This window comes from Arvicola amphibius, chromosome 12 (assembly GCF_903992535.2).
Source record: "Arvicola amphibius chromosome 12, mArvAmp1.2, whole genome shotgun sequence".
NCBI lineage: Eukaryota > Metazoa > Chordata > Mammalia > Rodentia > Cricetidae > Arvicola > Arvicola amphibius.
Window position 1 is genome coordinate 116,073,448 of NC_052058.2, and position 27,567 is coordinate 116,101,014.

The 27,567-nt window shown below is 38.5% G+C and overlaps 1 protein-coding gene and 1 pseudogene across 1 annotated transcript in view; one reads left to right on the forward strand and one right to left on the reverse strand.

Annotated features, from left to right (window-relative positions):
• The window catches only part of Luzp2 (leucine zipper protein 2), a 206,222-nt gene that overhangs the window by 4,111 nt on the left and 174,544 nt on the right, over positions 1-27,567 (reverse strand). The window contains exon 9 of the mRNA XM_038313970.1: positions 8,376-8,468. Coding sequence (XP_038169898.1) covers positions 8,376-8,468 — 93 coding nt within the window. The remainder of the gene's footprint in view (positions 1-8,375; positions 8,469-27,567) is intronic.
• LOC119803171 lies at positions 9,692-9,791 on the forward strand (annotated as a pseudogene).

A 27,567-nucleotide genomic window follows, 5' to 3' on the forward strand; every position in this document is an offset into this window, starting at 1 on the left:
ACTTATCCCCTGGAATGGGTTCTCAATTATACAGTCATTATGATCCTCTTCCTTCAGTGGGAGTCTGCCATGCATGTCAGTTCCATAGGCATCTTGTCATGACATGGGATTGTGTATATGAAGCTGCTTTGTTTTTATTTTCTTTTGCATTGTTTTATGATTCCTGCTGTTGTCTATGCATAGATTTTCTTTTTTATCATGACTGTTTACATACAGAAGCACAGCAAATATCTGTCACAGTGTTAGACTCTGTGTATCATATTCCAACACTATTTGGAATTATTGCTAATATTATGTTTCCTGTAATTCTTCATGAGACTAGCTTGAATGGATTACAAATCTTCAAAATTTAAAAATGATGTTTCATAGGGTGGTTATGGAGCATGCTTTTAATCCCAGCCCAGGGGAGGCAGAGGTAGTCAAATCTTTGTGAGTTTGAGGCCAGCCTGGTCTACAAGAGCTAGTTCCAGGTTCCAGAGCAGCCAGGGCTACACTGATAAACCCTGTTTTTTTTTTTTTTTAAAAAAGATGTTTCATTTTCAATCAGCATTCAATTAGTATATATGTGAGTATATATGTGTATATGTAATTGTTTATGTGTGTCCCATATGTGCATTTATGTGCTTCAAAAATGTATGTGCACATTGCCGGGCGGTGGTGGCGCACGCCTTTAATCCCAGCACTCGGGAGGCAGAGGCAGGCAGATCTCTGTGAGTTCGAGACCAGCCTGGTCTACAAGAGCTAGTTCCAGGACAGGCTCCAAAGCCACAGAGAAACCCTGTCTCGAAAAACCAAAAAATAATAAAAAAAAAATGTATGTGCACATGTGTATATGTGTGCCTAGAACATTTACCCTCATGGTTATCACTTTCATTGCTGCTGTAATGCTGGAAGTTCCTTAGATAAAGGCTTTAATTAACTGCTTTGTATAATTCTTACAAATACTTATGTGTAAAATTGATTCTCCTTTAAGTGTTAAGTACTAACAATCTATCCAAAATGCAAAAAGGGTAGAAGTAGAGCTACTACCAAATGTTCAAAGGGATACCACAAAGGGATGAAGGGTAAGGAGCATGTTGCAGGAGAAGGAAGTGAGATTCAGGATCAAAACCATCTCCATTAACTTGAGCAGAATCCCAGAACAGGAGGATACGCATATATCTCTGTAAAGCTATCAGTAAGCTTTCCACATATTGTTACCCCTAACCATCCCCAGCAAGGCCTAGAGGGCAGTTAACAGAAGATTACAGAATTGAGTATACCTGAGAATGTAGTTTTCATACGTCATACATTATACTTGCTACTGCAGAATGGTTTACTTTTTAAAAGACATCATTCAACGTTAAAGACCATTATGAAGTATTTACATTTCCTGAAGAACTCTTAATTGCCAAAGAAGTGAGGAAAAACTAACCAGGGAGAAGATTCAGTTTTAAAAACCGATTATAAAGTAGTGTCAATGTGAAAGGCAGATTAGTGCTTGGTATTTTTGTACGTGTCAACAAAATTCTGTGGGGTGCACAGTTCCAATAATAAATTAAAGATTAATATTAATCTTGACATTGTGAGAAAATAATAATCGCATAGCGTGTTCCTTTTTCCTTAAGGAAATTAACAGGGGTAAAAAAAGGGAGGCACTATGTAGTACTGAATTGTACTTCCTGGGAGAAAGAATGTAGATTTGGGGTCATAGGATGGCTCAGTTTCCCAATGTAAAATGTACAAAGAACAGGTTGAATGATGTTTACCATAGAAATGTATGAGTTAGTCATGCACAGTAGCTAGAGTCTATACTCTCAGAACTCCTGGGCTGCCACAGGAGGATTATTGTGAGTTTGATGTCATTCTGAGCTACATGGTGAATTCTAAGTCAGCAGAGGATATGTAGAGAAATCATGTTTCCAAAAAATCAAAACAAAATAGTGAGAATAAATGGGGAAAAGTTTTTGATAATTCATAAAAAAGCAAAATTGTAGGAACATATGGAAGTTTAATAAATAATGGAAAAAAGGAGGAAAATGATAAGGAAATGTTTGTTTACCTCTGCAGAATCTGTAAACTGAAACTATGAGAGGAAATGTTATTGATACTTACACAGCAGTGCCAAGCAGGTATGTGTAAATCACTAATCTCTGAGACCATATGAGCTGTGGCAGCACAGGACTGAGTTGAAGAGGCTAGACTGGAGAGAGTTCTAAAGTCTGGTTTCTTGAGAAATGATACCAGCCATCTCTCAGTATGTTTGATCATACATGTAACCTTCTGTTTCCATCTTTATCCCAATCTACATATGTAAACAAATGCAAAATGTTTGTAATCCTTGGTATGCTGCTTAACAATAGCCATGGGAAAATGAGATGGAGAGAAAGCCAGCTTGGCTGCCTTAGTTTTATCCAATTTTTTAATATTATCATCTAATTGAAACTATTTTAAAAGTAAAGAAAAATGCCCAAAATCAGATTTAGAGGTTCTCAGTGTTTAGAACAAAACATTAACAAGAGACATTCTGACTGGATCTACTCAAATATAATACATTTTAGGAATCTTCTTATAGATTAACTGGATGCTGGGCACCTTATTTGCTGATCCAGGGATGTTTGGCCATATGGAAACTAGAAAATCATTGCTATATCCTCTATTGAAAAGAAGCCACCTGCTAAAGTTAATCTGAAGAACAGCACTGGTAATACTCAGAGGCAGGTTTTAATTTCTGTATTCTGCCCTGTGCTGTACAGTGTGAGCTGTGATTAGCAGCAATGACTCACACAACCAATCCCTAATCACGTACTGGGAAATTGCATGTGTCTCCCCCACTTCTCTCTAGAGTGCAAGAGATCATGAGGATTTCTCCCCTCAATACATCACTCCTACCCTCACTCCAGAATGTGAGTTTTCATTTTCCTATCCCACATAGCTACCGACTTTAACTGCTAATTATGTTTCAAAGACCTTTGATAAGAATCTCATTGTTCAACCTACCCTAGGACCCAGCAATCCTACTGTTGGGAATTTACCCAAGAGATGCCCAATCATATTACAAAAGCATTTGTTCAACTATGTTTATAGCAGCATTGTTTGTAATAGCCAGAACCTGGAAACAACCTAGATGCCCTTCAGTGGAAGAATGGATGAAGAAAGTGTGGAATATATACATATTAGAGTACTACTCAGCGGTAAAAAACAAGGGCATCTTGAATTTTGCATGCAAATGGATGGAAATAGAAAACACCATCCTGAGTGAGGTAACCCAGGCCCAAAAAGATGAACATGGGATGTATTCACTCATGGTTTCTAGCCATAAATAAAGGACATCAAGCCTATAATTTGTAAAAAAAAATCCTAGAGAAGATATATAAGAAGGTGAATCCAAAGAAAAACATATAGTTATCCTCCTGGATATTGGAAGTAGACAAGATTGCCAGACAAAAAATGGGAACTTGGGGGTGGGGTGGGAAGGGGGGATGGGGGGATAGGGAGAGAAAAGTGTGAAGTGGAGGATGGGAAGAGCTTGGGGGAATAGGATGGTTGGGATATAGGAAGGGTGGATATGGGAACAAGGAATTATATATCTTAGTTAAGGGAGCCATTCTAGGGTTGGCAGAGACTTGACTCTAGAGGGGTTCCCAGGTGTCCAGGAAGATGCCCCAGCTAGTTCCTTGGGCAGCTGAGGAGAGGGTGCCAGAAATGTCCAGATCCTATTGCCATACTCATGAATATCTTGCATATCACCATAGAAACTTCACCTGGCATTGGATGGAGAAAATGACAGAGCCCCACATAGAAGCACTGGATTGAGCTCCCAAGGTCATGATGAGGAGCAAAAGGAGGGAGATCATGAGCAAGGAAGTCAGGACTGTAGGAGTGCGTTTACCCATTGAGACGGTGGGACAGATCTAACGGGAGACCACCAAGTCCAGTTGGAATGGGACCGATGGAACAGGGGACGAAACCGGACTCTCTGAATGTGGCTGACAGAGGAGGAGGACTGAGAAACCAAGGACAACGGTGATGAGCATGAACTCTACAGCATGGACGGGCTCACTGTGAGCCTTGTCAGTTTGGTTGCTCACCTTCCTGGACTTAGGGGGAGCTGGGAGGACCTTAGACTTAACATATTGAAGGGAACCCTGATGGCTCTTTGGCTTGGAGAGGGGCGGAGTGGGGGTATGGGTGGAATGGAGGGGAGGGAAGGGGGAGGAGGAGGGGAGGAGATGGAAATTTTTAATAAAAAAAATGAGAAAAAAAAGAATCTCATTGTTCATATTTGACTGAAACTTTATTCTTTCTTTGGCATTTTAACCAACTCTACCTATCTCTGTTATGGTGAATTAATAACAAATAAAGACATTTACTAAAAATTACAGACTATGAGGTCTTTTAAGGGCAAATTTCAAGTTTTCTCACCGCAGAATTAATACAATTCTAAAATCATAAATAATTTCATTTGGAAATTTAAACATAGTTTTAGAAACAATCAGTGAGTTGAAATAATAGTTATGAAGATGACATTTGCCCTTAATATGGTCTATAGATACAATCCCTACCAAAATGATAGCAGATAGGATTATTGAAATAATCGGGCTGATCATATAAATTGCAAGACTTTGCAATGGTCTCAGATTAATCCATTTGGCATTACAATGTGATGACAGAGTTTTAGGATTTTAATTTTCTATTCAGAACTTATGTAAAGATATAGGTACTAAGATTATTTAGTACTTCCTTAGGGTTGAGCACACCAACTGGTTATATAATTCCAAATGGGAAATCCTGAAGCTTTACATGCAAATAACATTACAGACTGAGCAGATTGTATTTATGTATGTAGGAATATATATGCATATTTGAAAGAGAGCATGGAGGGATTTAGAAGTGAGATTGGAGAAAGGAGATATAATTATATTATAAATATATTATAATCTCAAAAATAATGAGTATTAATCATAGTTACAGTTATATGAAGTAATAAAAATATGCTTTGGAGGAACATAAATGATAGACATATATAATCCAAAGCAATATGGAAAGCAGAAAAATTAACTCATACTTTTCATCAATTAGCTTTTGATAAAGGTAATATATATTTGATGTATAAAAGGTAGCCATTGCATAAAAATGTGACATTTATAATACTTGGCTGAATAACCAAATGAAGAATAAAAGAGAAGGCTCATCAGGAACTGAAAGCCTAAATGTTGGAATACAAGGAAACAAAGTAATTCTTGTGTTTTTAAAGTAATCATTTAAATTAAGTTCTCTTTTCTGTTAGTTTATATATATTCAATGAAAGAAACAAGAGAGGAGCTTGACTCTTTATCTGCATGTACAATGATGTTGAAAGTATTTTCACATTGCTAGACTGTAATGACTGTAACATTTCTCAGTGCTTACCCAGCTAGGGTGCTGTTACTATGAGTTTAGACAGTTGTACTGGAGAATAGCTCCCATGGGTGCAATGGTCCTCCAATACTCCTTTGGCTAGTGGGAAAACATCAGAAATGTAGCATCCCCAATGTGAGCATGTGGAAAGGAGTAAACCTCAGTGCTTATGGTAAACGGTACCCAGGCTTTGCATTTGGGTGATCAGATTACACTCAACACAGAGGACACTAAATAGGTGTAGCCCATGGAATACAGTTTAAAGAACAATGGTTTAGAAAAAGTGTAGCTCCATGGTATATTATCCAGTTACAAGTTATCTTTTTTTCTATTGTTCTAGTTAGATACTAAAACGGTAATTCCTATGTAAGCTCCTGTAGTAGTGGTGACACATTTCATATGAACTTGATAATGGGTTCAGGACATCTATTTCCAGATTTTGACATTTACTATATGATAGTTTAATATATGCATTCATATATGAATGAGCATGCATACATATACATACCTGGATGCATGTAATTAAGGCATGTAATTAAGGACTGTGAGACTCCAATAAGCTTATATTGATCTCAGTGATTGCTAAGCTTCCTACATAGCAGTCATCAGGTCCAACTTTTACAAAATCCCCCAGCTTTATTGATTTAGAATGCTCCAAATATTTGTACAAAATGTGACTAATGTCCTCAGATAATTTTGTAATTATTTCTATTTCAAAGCCACTGTAAGATGCATCTTTAGCACAAAATTCCTGGAGTATATGAAATGAACACATCAGTTGTGAAGATCCCACAGTGGAAATGCTGAAGTAACATTTCTGCTCAGTCCTATGCAACCATCTTTCTAAGTGTTCTGTAGATGATGCATTCTGAAGTCACAGATTAGAACCTGAAAATGGATAATCACTCAGTACCACTAATCTGTCCTTTTTAACAACTGAGGCATTTGCCTAGTTTACATTTTCTCTGGGTCTGTAGCTCTGACTGAGCACTCTCGACAGTAGGAATTACAGCTTCTGGAAGGTTGAGACACCAAACACCAATGTGTACTAAAGTACGGCTGATGTGGGAGTCCCCTCTGTGTGTTGTGATTAACATTAATGAATAAAGAAACTGCCTTGGCCTATTGATAGGGAAGAACTTAGGTAGGAGAAGGGACTGGACTGCATGCTGGAAAAAAGAAAGGCAGAGTCAGAGAGATGCCTTGGAGCCTCTGTCAGAGTAAGATATGCTGAAACTTTAGCCAGTAAGCCACAGCCACGTGGTGATACACAGATTAATAGAAATAGGTTAAATTAAGATGTAAGAGTTAGCAAACAAGAAGGTAGAGCTAATTGGCCAAGCAGTGATTTAATGAATACAGTTTCAGTGTGGTTATTTTGGAGCTGAGCAGCCACGGGGTGGGGGAGGCAAACAAGTGGGCCCTCCTCCAACATAAGGCTACTTAAGTAAGGTTAGAGACAGTATTCATGTTCGTACCAGTGAAGACAGTGCCAGAAAAGGACATGGTTATAGGAACTGTCAAAGGGAGAGAAGCTTATGAAGGAGAAATCCAGTAGTAGGAAGGGGGGGATAATAATAAGACACACAGAGAGACACACACACAAACACAGACACAATTTTGACAGGTCCAACTTTTTGTAAGAAGATAAGCCAAAATGATGCTCAGAAAATCAATGAACAAAGAGAGCTTTTCAACTTGTCATATAAAAGATAAATACCTTCCCACAAATGATACTTGTCTAGTGTGTCAGTTGACAAACATTTGAAAACATTGTATAATTGAAACTAAATTCTCCAATGAAGGAATCCAAGTCCTTACTTTGTGGTTCCTGATTAACTTATGGGTGAGTTTCCCACCACTTGCTGTGGTCTAGACTGCATCTACAGTGCTCTGGCATATTTTCTGTTTATGAAAATTCACTCTGATGGGCTAAGATCTAACCTTACTCCATACCACTGCAAAGGTATCTTTTCCAACACATAGTCTTCTGGACTCTCTAGGGTAGTCACTTGTAGACTGTTGATTTCCACTACTGATAAGCTTTATATCCTAAATTCTATGGTTTTGATATATGGTTCTATAAACAAAGATAAAGTAACAAACATTTTGAAAAAAACTTTTTAAATTTACTTATTTTTTATATCACGTGCATCAGTGTTTCACCTTGGGTCTTGGGGCCCCTGGAACTGGAGTCACAGACAGTTGTAAGCTGCCGAGAGGGTACTGAAATTAAACCCAGGTTGACTGGAAGAGCAGTAAGTGCTCTTAACCATTGAGTCATATTTCCAACATGATTTTTTTCAAAAAAATGCATGTTGTGATCTAGCAGAAGAGAAATACAAGAACAAATTTATTTGGTTTTCCTTCTTACTTATTTACTTTAAATATGGACTAATTTCCTTCCCATGGGTAATCTCAATATATAATTTCTATTTGGATTAAAGCCTGTATCTGAATCTGGTTAACAAAAATATCATTTGTTAGAGCCATCACAACAGATCTAAAACCTTCACCTTAACAGAATTCAAGGGTTGATGTTTTATTTTTTTATTGTACTTATTAAGAGGGATCCCTCTCCCCTCCACCCTTCCCCAACAGTTCAGGTTCCTATCTGTTTATCATATGAAAGTGGAGGATCTCTCTTTGTCTGATATGTTGTTCTATAACAGCACATTAGTTTTTCTTAGGTGGTGAATACTATGGAATCTTTTTGTTTGCTTCCTTGTTCTGTTCTAACCCTGTGATTGCTGTCTATCTTGTTGTAGTAAGAATGATGTGGGGTTGGTGCCGCACCATGGGTTGCACAGCAGAATCTGACTATAAAATCAAGAAAAGTATCTACCTGATGCTATTTAGGCAACATCTTTGCCATCACATGGAAAGCTATAGAGCTTAGAAAAAAGACTACCCCACCACAGAGAACATTTCATGATGGTGTGTGATACCACTACCAAATGCTGGGTCCTTTCTAAACCACTTTAGGTTATTCTTACATCTTGAGGACCACACACAGAGGTTCTCCTCGTCTTTTCCTTTGTTGACTGAACTTGGGAGCTCTCATGGTTTTCTGGAGAACTTTTCTGTGACTGGAGAGAGATACACAGAAAAAAAGAAAAAATACATATCATTAACAATAAGAGAAATAGGTTTTCACATAAACATGAATTTATGAGATTATATAAAATACAATATCATCTTCACACTCTAAAAAAGAAAATAGACATTATTATACAATGCATCTTTAAAGGGTGCCTTACAATTCTTTTCTTTGAAATTAAGAACAATAATTTGTTAAATTTTTACATTTGTGAGGCCTAATGGAATTTTCCCATTGGATATGCACATTTCTCAAGTACTAAACTTTTACTTATTGATTTCCACTTCTCAAAAGACAGGAATCTTGCCCTTCTTCTTTATATTAATCCCCATCTTGTCTGAGATATAATAAACACACATTTTCTCAACTGGACAGAAAATACCTTGCAACATTACAGAAGATACCTAGAAGGATACATGGTTTTTGTTCTTTTAAAGAGCAAGCTGTTTACCTCAGGGAACTGAAATATCATTATAAAATTCATATCATTAGGAACACTAAGAGAGAAAAAATACCGTGGCTGAAAGACAGGTATTGGTAACGTGTAACTCACTATGGGAAGGTTCATGGTTGTCAACTAAGAAGTGTGGGCATGAGTTTCTTAGGCAAAACTCACTTAAATATAATGCTGTCCTCATAAATCTAGAGAAATCATAAGTGCAATTTCCTGAATTTAAAGTTTTGGTTGCAATGGACCACATAGGAGAAATATTTGAAGATTTTAACTTCTGGGTTCCAAGAAGCCCAAGAGTGGAACAGAATCTGGGCAGAGTATAAAAAACCCAACCAGGATCTTCAGTTATTCTATGTGGTCCTCCCATAGATGTCTACAAATAACTGCACTCCTTCATAAGAAAGCATTTTCACAAAAATAGTGTGCTAAAATTTATTAAAAAATTTTTATAAAACATGGTAGAATATTTATTGCAAGTGAGACTAATACAGTTTATGGAATATTAGCAAATTCATAGAAAATAAAGCACTCTAGTTCATTTAACAGTTCCAACATTAATTTAACAAGGTTCTGATCTTTGACTGAAAGTAGTAATTAAGTAATTTCCCTTGATACCTAAGCCTAACTTCATTGAGGTCTAGAAGAAATTGAGAGTTGTATTTTCTTCTCCCCTAACTTTGTTTAAAAGACATAAATCTACACCTCCCTTTTGCACTTTCTAAGGAACAGAAAAGATAAAAGCTATCAGTGACACACTTATGCTCATCTCAGCAGCACACATACTCAAACTGGAATAATACTGAGGAGATTAGCATGGCCCCTGCATAAGGACAACATGCAAAGCATGTTCATATTTATAAAAAAACCTCTCTTTCACCATCATTGGAAATGAATTATAAGATGTGTTTGAAGATACCATGGAGATCAGATTTGTCTGCAAGGATGGGAAGAGTGAGGGATTGTTCATATTAAGTTTAAGGCAGAAGTTGATGCAAGGGAAAACTATGAAGAAAAGTAGGGCGCAGAAATTGATGGGAAATATGTTTCACTTTACTACAAAGGCTTCTATGACCATACCACCCTGAACACGCCGGATGTTGTCTGATCTCAGGAGCTAAGCAAGGTCAGGCCTGCTTAGTACTTGGATGGGAGAAAGGACAAAGGCAAGAGAGAGCTGAAAAGAGTAGTACTTGGAGGAGTGAATCAGAAACAAAAGAAACTCTTCAGGAAGTACTTGATTAAGCAACTTTTATCAAAGTGCCCTTAACTCAAAGAGCAAATTTAAAGGGCACACATTTATAGAATCTTCTTCATTTGAAGATGCTATAGAATCTATAAACTTTTGGGAAAAAATGGAAATCAAGGGCAAAAGAATCAGATTGGAGTTACAAGTAACCAGGGTATTGTCTATTGCAAGAAGTCAGCCACCCAAACCTCTGTTTGTCAAAAGTCTGTCAGAGCATGCCACTGGAGAGACCTTTAAAGAATCATTTAAGGGTTCTGTTTAAACAAGAATAGTCACTGACTGGGAAACTGGTTTATCCAAAGAGTTTGACTTTGTGGAGTTCAATAGAGGGGTAGACACAAAAGCTGCCAAGAAGGCTACAGAAGATGGAGACAAACATGGGACTGGGCCAGACATAAGGGTGAATGTGACTTTGGTTGTCTAGGTAGAGGTAGAGGAGGTTTTGGAGGCTGAGGTAGGGGGTCAAGGAGGAATAGGGAAGTTTGCTGGCACAAGCCATAAGACTTTGGAAGTAGAGTAGAATTTATTTACTGGTGGTAGAGGAGAAGGGAGAGACTTCAAGTCGCCAGGAAATAAAATGAAGTTTGAACAGTTTCTTCAGCCCCACTTGTTTTCCTCTTTGTTTGAAAGAAAGGGCTCTGGGGTTTTTTCTGTTACCTGTTCTGTGACAGAGCCTTGTGAGGACATTCCATTATAGTATGTAGCCATGTGGTCTACTTGGAATCCATATAGATAACACTTTGAGAGAGATAACCTGTTGGTTTTGACCAGTTATTCATATAAACTTTTAAAAGATGAGTGATAGAGCTAACTCTTACCTGTACGTTTTGAGTTTATATTGTTTCATCTCATGTATGAAAACATTTTTCCTATAAATATTTTTTCTTTTTTCTTTTCATTGAGGGCTGTAAAGAAATATTTTAGTGTGTGTGTGTGTGTGTGTGTGTGTGTGTGTGTGTGTGTGTGTGTTTTGATTCAGTGACTTTAGGGCAAATTAAAAATCTTATTTGTTTAAGATAGGCAGGGTACCCTTCCCTCTCTTAGGACTGGAAGGGGTTGGAGAGGGTGAGTGGGGGAGTGGGAGGATGGAAGTGGAAAATTTGAAAGGTATTATTTATAAAGCAATAAAAAATAAAATAAAGAATGATACTCTTACACTCTTATCAATCTCCTTGATACACGTTGAAGATAGCAGATGACAAATGGCCCCAATCTCTGCTCTGAGGTAAGTACCTTTGGGGATGTGAAGAGTAAAACGTGCTGTTTTTATCATTATATCTATCCAATCAGTCATCTGGTAACTTTATTCAATACAAAACACGTGTGCCCATGTATCACATGCACAACTGGTACCTGAAGAGTCTGAAAGGAATATTAAGTCCCCTGGAAACTGAGTCACAGATGGTTAGGAGCCATCATGTGGGTGTAAAGGATCAATCTCAAGTCCCCAAGCTCAGTTATACTCCTAACTTGGAGCCATCTATCCAGTCAAAGAAATACATCCTTAACAAGAGCCAAACATGTATTTGTTCCAGGAAAAATTAGTAGTGTACCCACCACATTCTTCCCATCACCTCCAACTCACAGATGAAATGAAGACACAGATTTGAAGAGGCTATCACAGATATTAATACTGAAAGTGACTGTCCCTGACCATCACAATGAGGAAAAGAGCTGAAAGACATAAAGAATGCATTAAATTACACTATGTGTAATTTTCCCACGGGTTTCCAATATTATCTTTTAGTTGAGCAAACAGATAACTGAATAAAAATTTTATTTCAGTGTACAGCAGTTATAACTGTAAAAGCAATAATAAAGTTACTTGCCAATGCTTTTTAGCCTCTGTCAATGTCTACATTCACAGAAGTCCCATATGTCTACATTTGTTGCTCCTAGGACATATATTGTATTCATAGGCCTTATACATATATGCTTCATAAATAAAATTTACAGGTTATAAATATATAAATGGCTGGAGAGGGTGAGAGTACTTGTTGCTCTTTCAGAGGACCCAGGTTTGATTCACAGCACCTGCATGGTGTCTTACAACCATCTATAACCCTGTGTGTGGGGTATTTAACAGTCATAAATGTGGTACACATAGATGTATGCAATGAAAGCTTTTATACATGCAAAGTAAAATAAAATCTAAAGATAAAAATTTAAAAACTCTGTAGAAAATATTTGGAGAATGTCTTCTGTGGTTGAAGGCTCATCAGACTTCATCAGAACCACAGCCTTCTCTTGTGGCTCTATTAATCATCTATAATATATTCTATTATATATCAGAGTAGAGTCTCCAAAGGAAAGCATATTTATCATTGAGTCTTTGGAAGATAGTAGGTATTTTGAGATCACCTAATTATTGTTTGTCATTTTCTTTCAACTTTTTATGACTTATACTTAAAATAGAAACAAAATAAAGCTAAAGAAAAGTATAATATCATAGAGTGACTAGACATGCATAAGGCTGAAGAAATTCTAGCAAAATGAATCAAAGTAAATCAAAGGCAATTTAAATTATGTCTAGCAGCTCTGAGTGAAAATGTTTACATACACTGTATGTATCGCATATAATTAAAATTAAACGAGAGCACAGCTCAATTTAATTTAATTTTATTCCTAAAAGCACCATTTGGTTCTTAAGAAATAGTCATTAGTCCTTCTTTTCAACTGTACCAGTAATAGTGTCCTTCCTCTCATTCTGTGGTAGGTAATGGTTTACAGTGTCACGGTCCCTGAGTGATCTAAGACAGAGGCACACACCCAGGTCATTTCATAGTAGCTTCATGATGAAACAGTTGCAGAAACAGGCTGTAATCACTTAGCTATGTGTAATCTCTGGCTGGCTTTGTCTACTCTTTCATAAGAAATCCACTTTCGTAGTCAAGGTGCCATGTCTTCTAGAACACTGGCTTTTATCTTCCCAAGGTTTGTTTCTGCAGCTGTATCAACACATTATTTTAATATGGCTTATGTTACTATTTCTGATGTATAAAACTGAAACTTTAGAAGAGAGCACAGACCTCCTACCCCCACTTCCCTCTGCAGGCTTGTGTCGGCTTCTCCCGTCCCTGTGTCTCCCAAGCTTTCCCTAGTGTTCTCAGGTGTCCTGCTCCTGTTCTAAGGCCATCCACCCAAAGGGGTCAGACTCTGGCCTCCAGGCTGGTCTGAGGATTCCTGCGGAGGGGTGCGGGCTCCTTCAGATTGTGCTGCCAGGTTCACTGTGTGGTATTCCATCCCGCCCTGCCCCCACATTGGCCCTTTTGTCTGGGCTGTGACCCTGGGCTGCCTGGAATCCCTGATCCTGTGCCCTGACATTCCATCTGAACTGGTGAGTGAATGCGGACCCTGGGGCAACCTGCCCTGGAAGAGAGCACAGACCCCCTACCCCCACTTCCCTCTGCAGGCTTGTGTCTGTTTCTCCCGTCTCTGTGTCTCCCAAGCTTTCCCTAGTGTCCTCAGGAGTCCTGCTCCTGTTCTAAGGCCATCCACCCAAAGGGGTCAGACTCTGGCCTCCAGGCTGGTCTGAGGATTCCTGCGGAGGGGTGCGGGCTCCTTCAGATTGTGCTGCCAGGTTCACTGTGTGGTATTCCACCAGTTCAATTCTACCTGAACTGGTATCCTGCTCCTGTTCTAAGGCCATCCACCCAGAGGAGTCAGACTCTGGCCTCCAGGCAGGTCTGAAGATTCCTGCAAGGGAGTGCGGGCTTCTTCAGATTGTGATGCAAGGAATAGGTCCTCCTCTGGCACTGGGGAGATCCAACCAGTTTCAGTCACAGCAAAGATTGGTCTAGGACACCAAACGCCTCCAGGCTCCTTTTGAAGGAAGAGATGGGCAGGCGCCAATGCAGGAGCTCCTCCAACAACATGAAAGGCAACATGACATCACCACAAGCCAGACATCCCAAAACAACAAGAATTGAACACCCTACCCCAGAAGATATAGAAGAAACCGACCTTAAACAGTACTTTATGAAAATAATAGAGGACCTTAAACAGGAGGTAAAAAACTGCCATAAAGAAATGGAGATGACAAACAAAAAGGTAGACGAAATAAATAAATCTCTCAAAGATACCCAAGAAAAACAAGAAAAAGCAATCAAACAGGTAAGGGAAACAGTACAAGACCTGATAAATGAAATGGAGGTATTGAAGAAAACACAATCTGAGGGACGACTGGAAATGGAAACTCTGAGTAAACGAACAGAAACTTCAGAGACAAGTATTTCCAACCGAATACAAGAGATGGAAGAAAGAATCTCGGACTCTGAAGATACTATAGAGGAAATAAACTCACAGATTAAAGAACTAAACAAATCTAACAAATTCTTAACACAAAACATTCAGGAAATCTGGGACACCATGAAAAGACCAATCCTAAGAATAATTGGGGTAGAAGAAGGAGAAGAATTACAACTCAAAGGCCCAGAAAACATATTCAACAAAATTATAGAAGAAAACTTCCCCAACCTAAAGAAGGATGTTCCTATGAAGATACAAGAAGCCTACAGAACACCAAATAGACTGGATCAAAAGAAAGCATCCCCACGCCATATAATAATCAAAACACAAAACATACAGAATAAAGAACAGATATTAAGAGCTGCAAAGGAAAAAGGTCAAGTAACATATAAAGGGAAACCTATCAGAATTACACCTGATTTCTCAATGGAAACCATGAAAGCCAGAAGAGCTTGGATAGATGTGCTACAGACACTAAGGGAACATGGATGCAAGCCTAGACTATTATACCCAGCAAAGCTTGCATTCACCATTGATGGAGAAAACAAGATATTCCAGGACAAAAACAGATTTAAACAATACGCAGCCACAAATCCAGCCTTGCAGAAAGTAATAGAAGGAAAATCACAAACAAAGGAGTCCAACAACGCCCACAATAACTCAGGCATCTAGCGACCCTTCACCAGCACAACTAGAAGAAGGGAAACACACAAACTCTACTACTAAAAATGACTGAAGTTAACATTAATATCACTTAATATCAATGGACTCAATTTACCTATAAAAAGGCACAGGCTAAGAGACTGGTTACAAAAACAGAATCCAACATTTTGCTGTTTACAAGAAACACACCTCAACCACAAAGACAGACACCTATTCAGAGTAAAGTGTTGGGAAAAGGTTTATCAAGCAAATGGCCCTAAGAAACAAGCGGGTGTGGCCATACTAATTTCCAACAAAGTTGACTTCAAACTAAAATCAATCAGAAGAGATGGAAAGGGACACTTTATACTCATAACAGGAAAAATCCATCAGAATGAAGTCTCAATCCTGAATATCTATGCCCCTAATATAAAAGCTCCCACTGATATAAAAGAAACACTTCTAGATCTCAAGGCAGCCATCAAACCACACACACTAATAGTTGGAGACTTCAACACTCCTCTCTCACCAATGGACAGGTCAATCAGACAGAAATCTAACAGAGAATTGAAAGACTTAATGGAGGTAATGAACCAAATGGACTTAACAGACATCTATAGAAGATTCCACCCAAATAGGAAAGAATATACCTTCTTCTCTGCGGCTCATGGAACCTTTTCGAAAATTGACCATATACTTGGTAACAAAGCAAACTTCCACAGTTACAAAAAAATATTAGTAACCACCTGTGTCTTATCGGATCACCATGGATTAAAATTAGAATTCAACAACAATGCTAGCCCCAGAAAGCCCACAAACTCATGGAAACTGAACAGTCAACTATTGACCCACACCTGGGTCAAGGAAGAAATAAAGAAAGAAATTAAAGTCTTTCTTGAATTTAATGAAAACAAAGACACAACATACTCAAACCTATGGGACACAATGAAAGCAGTGCTAAGAGGAAAGTTCATAGCACTAAAGCCCACTTAAAGAAAACAGAGAAAGCACTCATTGGTGACTTAACAGCACACCTGAAAGCTCTGGAAAAAAAAGAAGCAGACTCACCTAGGAGAAGTAGAAGACTGGAAATAATCAAACTGAGGGCTGAAATCAACAAATAGAAACACAGAAAACAATCCAAAGAATCAATGAAACAAGAAGCTGGTTCTTGGAGAAAATCAACAAGATTGACAAACCCTTAGCCAAACAAATCAAACGGCAGAGGGAGAACACGCAAATTAATAAGATCAGAAATGAAAAGGGGACATAACCACAGACACAGAGGAAATTCAGAGAATCATTAGATCTTACTGCAAAAGCCTGTATGCCACAAAATTGGAAAATGTAAAAGAAATGGACAGTTTTTTAGATAAATACCATATACCAAAGTTAAACCAGGACCAGGTAAATGCACTAAATCGTCCTGTTACTCGCGAAGAATTGGAAACTGTTATCAGAAACCTCCCTACCAAAAAGAGCCCAGGACCAGATGGTTTCAATGCGGAATTCTACCAGAACTTCCAAGAAGACCTAATACCTATACTCCTTAAGGTATTTCATAATATAGAAACACAAGAGTTACTGCCAAATTCCTTCTATGAAGCTACAGTTACCCTGATACCTAAACCACACAAAGACTAAACCAAGAAAGAGAATTACAGGCCAATCTCACTCATGAACATTGACGCAAAAATTCTCAATAAAATACTGGCAAACCGAATCCAAGAACACATTAGAAAAATTATCCATTACAATCAAGTAGGCTTCATCCCAGAGATGCAGGGCTGGTTCAACATACGAAAATCTATCAATGTAATCCATCACATAAATAAACTGAAGGAAAAAAACCATATGGTCATCTCATGAGATGCTGAAAAAGCATTTGACAAAATTCAGCACCCTTTTATGATAAAATTCTTGGAGAGATTAGGGATACAAGGGTCATTCCTAAATATAATAAAAGCTATTTACAGCAAGCCGACAGCTAACATCAAATTAAACGGAGAGAAACTCAAGGCTATCCCACTAAATTCAGGAACACGACAAGGCTGTCCACTCTCTCCTTATCTCTTCAATATAGTGCTTGAAGTTCTAGCAATAGCAATAAGACAACATAAGGGAATCAAGGGGATTCGATTTAGAAAGGAAGAAGTTAAACTTTCATTATTTGCAGATGATATGATAGTATACATAAGGGACCCCAAAAACTCCACCAAAAAACTCCTACAGCTGATAAACTCCTTCAGTAACGTGGCAGGTTACAAGATCAACTCCAAAAAATCAGTCGCCCTCCTATACACAAAGGATAAGAAAGCAGAGAGGGAAATCAGAGAAGTATCACCTTTCACAATAGCCACAAATAGCATAAGATATCTGGGAGTATCTGTAACCAAGGAAGTGAAGGATTTATTTGACAAGAACTTTAAGTCTTTGAAGAAAGAAATTGAAGAGGATACCAGAAAATGGAAGGATCTCCGCTGCTCGTGGATTGGGAGGATCAACATAGTAAAACTGGCAATTCTACCAAAAGCAATCTATAGATTCAATGCAATCCCAATCAAGGTCCCATTAAAATTCTTCACAGAGATTGAGAGGACAGTAATCAACTTTATATGGAAAAACAAGAAACCCAGGATAGCCAAAAAATCTTATACAATAAAGGTTCTTCTGGAGGCATTACCATCCCTGACTTCAAACTCTATTACAAAGCTACAGTATTGAAAACAGCTTGGTATTGGCATAAAAACAGAGAAGTTGACCAATGGAATCATATAGGAGACCCGGATCTTAAACCACAAACCTACGAACACCTGATTTTTGATAAAGGAGCCAAAAGTACACAATGAAAGAAAGAGGGCATCTTCAACAAATGGTGCTGGCATAACTGGATGTCAACCTGTAGAAGAATGAAAGTAGATCCATATCTATCACCATGCACAAAACTCAAGTCCAAATGGATTAAAGACCTCAATATTAATCTGAACACATTGAGCTTGATAGAGGAGAAAGTGGGAAGTTCTCTACAACAAATGGGCACAGGGAACCATTTCCTACGCATAACCCCAGCTGCACAGACTTTAAGGGCAACATTGAATAAATGGGACCTCCTGAAGTTGAGCAGCTTCTGTAAAGCAAAGGACATTGTCACTAAGACACAAAGGCAGCCTACTGACTGCGAAAAGATCTTCACCAACCCTGCAACTGACAAAGGTCTGATCTCTAAAATATATAAGGAACTCAAGAGACTAGACGGTAAAATGCTAATTAACCCAATTAAAAAATGGGGCGCTGAACTGAACAGAGAATTCTCAACAGAAGAAGTTCGAATGGCCAAAAGACACTTAAGGTCATGCTCAACCTCCCTAGCTATCAGGGAAATGCAAATCAAAACAACTTTGAGATATTATCTTACACCTGTCAGATTGGCTAAAATCCAAAACACCAATAATAACCTTTGCTGGAGAGGTGGTGGGGTAAGGGGTACACTCATCCATTGCTGGTGGGAATGCAAACTTGTGCAACCACTCTGGAAAGCAGTGTGGCGGTTTCTCAGGAAATTTGGGATCAACCTACCCCAGGACCCAGCAATTCCACTATTGGGAATCTACCCAAGAGATGCCCAATCATACAACAAAAGCATATGCTCTTCTATGTTCATAGCAGCATTATTTGTAATAGCCAGATCCTGGAAACAACCTAGATGCCCTTCAGTGGAAGAATGGATGAAGAAACTGTGGAATATATACATGCTAGAATACTACTCAGCGGTAAAAAACAATGACATCTTGAATTTTGCATGCAAATGGATGGAAATAGAAAACACTATTCTGAGTGAGGTAACCCAGACCCAAAAAGATGAACATGGGATGTACTCACTCATAATCGGTATCTAGCCATAATTAAAGGACATCAAGCCTATAAATTTGGGATCCTTGAGAAGATAATAAGAAGGTGAACTCCCAAAAGGAGATATAGTAATCCTCCTGGATATTGGAAGTAGACACGATCGCCAGGCAAAATTGGGAACTTTAGGGTTGGGCGAGACTGGGCCAAGGGAAGATGGGGAGAGAAAAGTGTGAAGGGGAGAATGGGGGGAGCTCGGAGGAATGGGGTGCTTGGGATATAGGAAGGGTGGATATGGGAGCAGGGAAGCATATATCTTAATTTAAGGAGCTACCTGAGGGTTGTCAAGAGACTTGACCCTAGAGGGGTTCCCAGGTTTCCAGGGAGACGCCCCCAGTTAGTTCCTTGGGCAGCTGAGGAGAGGGAGCCTGAAAAGGCCAGTTCCTATAGCCATACTGATGAACTTCTTGCCTATCACCATAGAACCTCCACCTGACGATAGATGAAGAAAATGACAGAGCCCCACATTGGAGCACCGGACTGAGCTCCCAAGGTCCTGATGAGGAGCAGAAGGAGAGAGAACATGAGAAAGAAAGTCAGGACTGTGAGGGAACCTCCAGCTGGCGACAGATGGGGAAGGTGACTGAGCCCCACATTGGAGCACTGGACTGAGCTCCCAAGGTCCTTATGAGGAGCAGAAGGAGCGAGAACATGAGGGAGAAAGTCAGGAACGTGAGGGGTGCGTTCACTCATGGAGACGGTGGGACAGAACTAATGGGAGATCACCAACTCCAGTTGGAATGGGACTGATGGATCATGCGACCAAACCCGTCTCTCTGAATGTGGCCAACAGCGGGGGCTGACTGAGAAGCAAAGGACAATGGTGCTGGGCTCTGATTCTTCTGCATGGACGGGCTCTGTGGGAGCCTTCTCAGCTTGGTCGATCACCTTCCTGGACCTGGGGGGAGTTGGGAGGACCTTGGTCTTAGCATAGAGTGGGGAACCCTTTTGACTCCTTGGCCTTGAGAGGGAGGGAGGGGAGGTATGGGTGGAGGGGAGGGGAGGGAAGGGGGAGAAGGAGGGGAGGGAAGGGGGAGGAGGAGGGGAGGGAGGGGGGAAGGAGGGAAGGAGATGGAAATTTTTAAATATAAAAAAAATAAACCATGAGAAAAAAAACTGAAACTTTAATTTTAGTGTATTCATTATATCCCTAAATTATGATAATATGAGTGATTAATTATATTTTATTGAAGTATTTTATATTTTAAGAATTATTCTGCTATTTGGAGTGGAGTTGAGAAATAAAAAATGAATTAAATGAAAGTTTTGATTTATTATCTATCTCTGTCATCTTTCTAGCCTCTATCATGTATCATCTGTCATCTGCTATGAACTGCATCTACCTACCATCTAGATTATATCTATCATAAATCTGTCTACTATAGATCAATATTATACTATCTACCTTCTAATATCTATCTAAAATATAACTAGGTCTATCTATCATGTACCTATTATCTGTCTACCCTTCATCATCTATCTATATCTATCTATCTATCTATCTATCTATCTATCTATCTATCTATCTATCTATCATCTATCTATCTATCTATCTATCTATCTATCTATCTATCTATCTATCATCTATCTATCTTTCTACCTGTCTGCTGTTCATTATTTATTTATCCTCTATCTATCTATCTATCTATCTATCTATCTATCTATCTATCTATCCATCCATCCTTACATCTGTCTGTCCCGTATAGAGGTATGTGTTTCAATACTTAGTCTCCAGCTGATATTTTATAAAGTTGTAGATAGAACATTTCTGGGCAAAGGCATGCCAGGCAAAGATAGGCAGTTTGATCAGACTTTGAGTTTGTATTTATAACTTAATCTTGCTTCTGGTTTAATGATTTTTTTGATCTACCAGGGATTGTATCTGCCACCAGCTATACCCTCCTGCCTTGAACTTTGCATGCTTTATGGCAATTGGAGTCAGCATGAATTATTGCTGCAATGAGTTCCTTCTATCATTAGTGAGAAAATAAACTAATATAGAAATTACAATACAAAATACAAAAAATTATAAAAATAAGAATGTTGTCAGGGTAAACAAAACCATGTGGGCCATAGAGCTTTCGAATTATTTTTCCAAAAAATATGGAAGAATTTGGAGTTTCAGGCTAGAGAAGCTCCAGAATAAATCAAGTAGTATTTAGTGGGTTGGTGAGCGTGACAGAGACAGACAACTGATAAAACTTAGGTATAAAGACTTTGCTAATGAGTTTTCACAGGCAAAGAAAAAGACTATCTCCTGGGTGATAAATTCTGACTATAAGACTCTGGATATAATCTGCTAAATAGTGTCTTAAAAATTAGTGCTGCTGAATTTAAAAGCAATGAACTATAATTCAGTTCTAAAATTCAGAACTAAAATTCAGATAATATTTAAAACTCTTATAACACATTTAGCCAGACTTACAGTAAAAATCAAAATAAAAAACACAATATAAAGAGCTTTTGAAAAGTGTATTTCAGTGAAAAGAAGAGTATAAATGAATTTAAATAATAGCACAGGTATTCATAAATTTATTGTAGATAGGAATGAAATAGGACCCAAAGTGAAACTGTGTACCAGTACAACAGAATTGGCATCTTTTTAAGTGTATTGCTTTTCTCAATTATTTTATTTTTAAGACTATATATACATATATACATATACATATACCTACACATGCATATATACATATATATATATATATATATATATATATATATATATGATAATAACATCAAAGTAATAACATCATTACCCCAGTCTTTTCCAAGTCTACTCACATTCTTCTCCCTGTTCATTTTCAAATTCACATCCACTTTTTGCATTAAGTAGTCTCCACTCATAGATCTACAATACAACTTTTTCACTTAGGGTTCATAGATCATTGAGGAAGAGTGGAGAGGAAAGATGGAAAGAATCAGAGGATCAGGCAAATTGCTGTGAGGCTTTGTCTCCTAAGAATGTAGCCAGAAGCTAAACCTATAAAGCCTCACCAATGTGATTGCCTAAATATGAGCCAAACAAAGACAATAATGACCGGCATTCTAAAGGGGGATTGGGAAAGTCTATGAGTAGTCCACCCTATACAAATACTTTAATAGAATACCTTGCTCAGCCTTGATATGGAATGACGGGGTGGGGCAAGGGCTTGGTCTTGCCTCAAGTTGTTATGCCAGACTTTATTGACTTCCCAAGGAAGTCTTTACCCACTCTGAGTAGTGGATGGAAGGTAGGAAGAAGCGGGAGGTAGGGAGGTGGGAGAAGGAGAGGGAGAGGGAACTGGTGTTGGTATGTAAAATGAAAAGTAAAATTTTTATATGAAAAAAATGAAAAAAGAATTGATAAGACAGACAGAAATTATCTTTTTTCTATTTTTTTTATTTTCAATACATCCTGACTGTAGATTTTCACTCCTTCAGGCTCCCCCTTCAACCCTACCTTCCCCAGATCCACTTCTCCTCCTGTTTTCTTTCAGGAAAGAGCAGACCACCCAGGGAAATCAATTGAACATGACAGAACAATTCTCTATATCAAGGCTGAGCAAAGCAGCCCAGTAGGAGGAAAAGGGGCCCAGGAGCAGGAAAAAGAGTCAGAGATATATCTTCCCACTCCAACTGTCAGGAGTCCTACATAAACATAAAGTTAATAACCATAATGTATATGTAGATGATCTAGTGCAGCCCTACACTGGAGAGATGGTTTATCACTTAAGAGCTTTTCCTCAGGACTCAGTTTCAATTCCCAGCACCCACTTTGGGTAGGTCACAGGAAATTTGACACTTTCTTCTGATGACTACAGACACCGGCACTGACATGCACATATCCACATACATCTACATGTAATTAAAATTAAAATGTCTTAAAAAGAAGAACCCATTCAGAAATGATATTGTAAGGACAAGATTCTTCCCATTAAGTGTTCCTGTGTGTAACTCAGCATATTTATTTTAAAGAGTTTCTTTAGAAAAGAAAAAGCCTGTGAAGATAGAACCTGCAGTGTGCTGTTTTCAAATGGGATCACACAAGGAAATGTTCTCAGTTCACTGTGCAGGAACACAGAGGCTGCTGTAATTTTTGTAAAGAAGATCTAGTGTTTGTCTTGAGCTGGTCTCAGAATTTTTTGAACATGTACAAGATCTTGCATTTGCCAGGATATAGAACAAAAGTTATGGGGCCATCAGATTTTTCACCAGAGTTCCAGAGAAAAGCAGATAAGGCTTGTCACTAAGGACCAGGTTTGGATTTCCAATGGGAAGCCCAGAGGACTTCAGTTTGCAACTGTGAACATGAATCCAAAGTGCCAATGGGGATTCCAGGATGTTAGAGATGCTTAGAATATATGAGTGTCTACCAAGTAGAGCTGCAGGCACTATGTGGAAACAGCTCAAGAGACTCTATGTGCTTCCACATGATAACACCAGGGATGGGAGGTGTGGAGTCTTAGGTTCACTTGAGTGCTGATACTGCTGCCTTGAGTTCCACACTCCAGATCTGATCCTTGTTTTGTCAGGTTTCATTATTGTTTGGTCAGGACTATTCTTTCTCTCTTCTTGCTTCTCATTTCTGGAATGGGAGTGTTCACACCATATCATTGTACATTGGGAATGTATAACTTGTATTGACTTTACCAAGAAAGTCTCAAAGGAAACTGATATTTTGAGTAGTGTAAGACTGTGGATAATCTTCATGTTTGACTAAACACATTTTAACCATGAGATTACCATGATTAACACCTGTGGTGTTAAAGTGTGTGATGTTGTGTTTTAAATGTGAAATATCCTCTATAGGTTTACATGGTTGGACATTAATCACCAGCTAATGACACTGATTTCAGGGTTTGAGACATGGGATGCAAAGTTGAGCTGGCTCAGCCATAGTCCGCCATTGCCAGATCTTTGAAGATTGTAATTCAGAATATTTTGTATTCTACACTTGGCTTCATAATCTGACATTGTCTGAAGTGCTCTAGTCCCATGTTTCTGTCACTCTTCTATGCCTAAATTTACATGACTGAATCAGTCAAACCTGCCTTGCCATGATGGACTCAATCAAACCTTCCCTGACACAGTGAACTCCCACATTACAGGAAGTGATGGATGCTGCTTTAAATCCACTGGACATTATCATTACTTCCTTGTTCAGGTTGCTTCCAGCAGGTATACAGTTCCCATGATAAGAAATGTAATTAATGCATGAATTACCTCCCCTTCATCTCCAACTTATTATCATGGGATTTTGTTACATTGTATGAGAGGTTTTCATTCTATTAAGTTTACAAAAAGCAAAGGATAAAAAATTACAGTAACACAGTCCTCACTCATAAATTTGTCAAGGAAAAATCTTACTTTGTTTTTATTTAAAATTAAAACAAACTATAACAGCGCTTTAAAAAAAAGGAATAATGTATGACATCATCATTGTGACTATCTATGCAAAAAAAATAGTTTAAAATCCTTCATTATATAAAGGCTTATGCTTAACTAAGAGAATTATTACTTTGAAAGCTAAGGAATATAATCCAGAAACTACCTTTTGTCTCTATGACATAGAACTGAGAAAAAAAAAAGCTATACTTAGTCTGTTGAACATAAGAATGAGAACTGACTTTTTGAACAAAATCCAGAGTGCACTTCTATATTAGCATGTAAATAAGATGAAAGCCAGATAATTTATTTACCTTTGTATGGCTTATAATTATGATGTCCTGCCAAATGACATCAACCTACCTTGGCTGTATTGTGATGTTGTGCTCATTAATTTTTTTTTTTTTTTTTTTTTTTTTTTTGGGTTTTTCGAGACAGGGTTTCCCTGTAGTTTCTAGAGCCTTTCCTGGAACTAGCTCTTGTAAACCAGGCTGGCCTCAAACTCAGAGATCCGCCTGCCTCTGCCTCCCAAGTGCTGGGATTAAAGGCGTGCGCCACCACCGCCTGGCTTGTGCTCATTATTGTTGGAATGCAAGAACACAAATTTAGAAAAACACTGTCTTCTTTAGAAAGCTTTAGCTTCAACAACTATTGTTTGCTTGAATGAGGACAGTTTTGGTTAATGTTGACCCAGCCCAGGAATGCTCAGCTCACTTTCAAAGGCCAAAATAAAGCTTAGCAGATTCCCACAGAGGAAGTGTCATATTGCCAGGTTTCACAATTCTAGTCTTTAGGTATATGAGAGTTCATCTATGGTATTAGGTCATTAAATTTGTGAGAATTTCCCCTAGAAGCAAATGGAATAGTTTCATGCCAGAGACTGATTTTCTCAGCTTTCAATATGTTTCATGATTCTTTTCAGGAAAAAATAATATAAAACTCTTTTAACAGGTCATCCAAAGCTATTGCTTTTCTAATAAAAAAGGACAAATCCCAAATATATAAAAAAGTATCAAAATCCAACTCAAATATTTTGAAAACCTCCATAAAAGATGGAGGCATAGAATCCATTAGGACACAACAACATAACATCTCTAGAATAATATGTATATTGCTGAGCTGGGTCTATGCATTATTAGCATGCACAATATATGTGGCCATTTTACAATTTATTTATTTTATTTATTAAAAATTTTATTAAAAATTTCAACCTCCTCCCCTCCTCCCATTTTCCCCCTTCCCCCAACCTTCCCTTCCCCTACCTCTCCAGTCCAAAGAGCAGTCAGGGTTCCCTGCCCTGTGGGAAGTCCAAGGTCCTCTGCCCTCCATCCAGGTCTAGAAAGGTGAGCATCCAAACTGACGAGGCTCCCACAAAGCAGGTACATGCAGTAGGATTAAAAAACAGTGCCATTGTCCTTGGCTTCTCAGTCAGGCCTCATTGTCCACCACTTTCAGAGAGACCAGTTTGATCACATGCTCTATCAGTTCCAGTCCAACTGGCCTTGATGAGCTCCCATTAGATCAGCCCCAACTTCTCAGTGGATGGTCACACCCCTTGCAGTCCTGACTTGTCTGCTCATGTTCTCCCTCCTTCTGCTCCTCATTTGGACCTTGGGAGCTTATCCAGTGCTCCAATGTGGGTCTCTGTTTCTATCTCCATCCATCACCAGATGGTTCTATGGTGATATGCAAGATATTCATCAGTATGGCTATAGGATAGGGCCATTTCAGGCTCCTTTACCTCAGCTACCCAAGGAAATAGCTGGGGACATCTCCTTGGACACCTGGGAACCCCTCTAGATTAAAGTATCTTGCCAACCCTAAAATGGCTCCTTAATGAAGATATATATTTCCCTGCTCCCGTATCCACCCTTCCTCCATCCCAACCATCCCATTTCCCCAAGCTTTCCCCATCCTCTCTTTCTTACTTTTCTCTCCCCATCTCCCCTTACCCCCACCTCACCCTGACCCCCAGGCTCCCAATTTTTGCCTGCAATCTTGTCTACTTCCATTATCCAGGAGGATAACTATATTTTTTTTTTAGGGTTCACCTTTTTATTTAGCTTCTCTAGGATCACAAACTATAAGCTCAATGTCCTTTATTTATGGCTAGAAACCAATTATGAGTGAGTGCATACCATAATCATCTTTATGAGTCTGGGTTACCTCACTCAGGATAGTGTTTTCTATTTCCATCCACTTGCATTCAAAATTCAAGATGTCATTGTTTTTTACCGCTGAGTAGTACTCTAATATGTATATATTCTACACTTTCTTTATCCATTCTTCCATTGAAGGGCATCTAGGTTGTTTCCAGGTTCTGGCTATTACAAATAATGCTGCTATGAACATAGTTGAACAAATGCTTTTGTAGTATGATAGGGCATCTCTTGGGTGTATTCCCAAGAGTAGTATTACTGGATAATAGGGTGGGTTGATCTCAAATCCTGAGAAACCGCCACACTGATTTCCAAAGTGGTTGCAGAAGTTTGCATTCCCACCAGCAATGGATGAGTGTTCTCCTTACTCCACATCCTCTCCAGCAAATGCTATCGTTGGTGTTTTTGATTTTAGCCATTCTAACAGGTATAAGATGGTATCTCAAAGGGATTTTTTTTTTGCATTTCCCTGATCACTAGGGAGGATGAGCATGACCTTAAGTGTCTTTTGGCTATTTGAACTTCTGTTGTGAATTCTCTGTTCAGTTCAGTGCCCTACTATTTAATTGGGTTAATTAGCATTTTAAAGTCTAGTTTCTTGAGTTTTTTTATATATATTTTGGAGATCAGACCTTTGTCTGTTGCAGAGTTGGTGAAGATCTTCTCCCAGTTAGTAGGTTGCCTTTTTGTCTTAATGACAATGTCCTTTGCTTTACAGAAACTTCTCAATTTTAGGAGGTCCTATTTATTCAATGTTGCCCTTATTGTCTATGCTCTTGGGGTTCTACATAGGAAGTGGCCTCCTGTGCCCATGTGTTGCTGACTTTCTCTTCTTCAGGTTCAGTGTGTTCCAGTTAATATTGAGGTCTTTAATCCATTTAGACATGAGTTTTGCGCATGGTGATAGATATGGATATATTTTCATTCTTGTACAGGTTGGCATCCAGTTATGACAGAACCATTTGTTGAAGATGCTTACTTTCTTCTTTTGTATACTTTTAACTCCTTTGTTAAAAATCAGGTGTTCATAGGTTTGTGGGTTAATATCCAGGTCTTCTATTTGATTCCA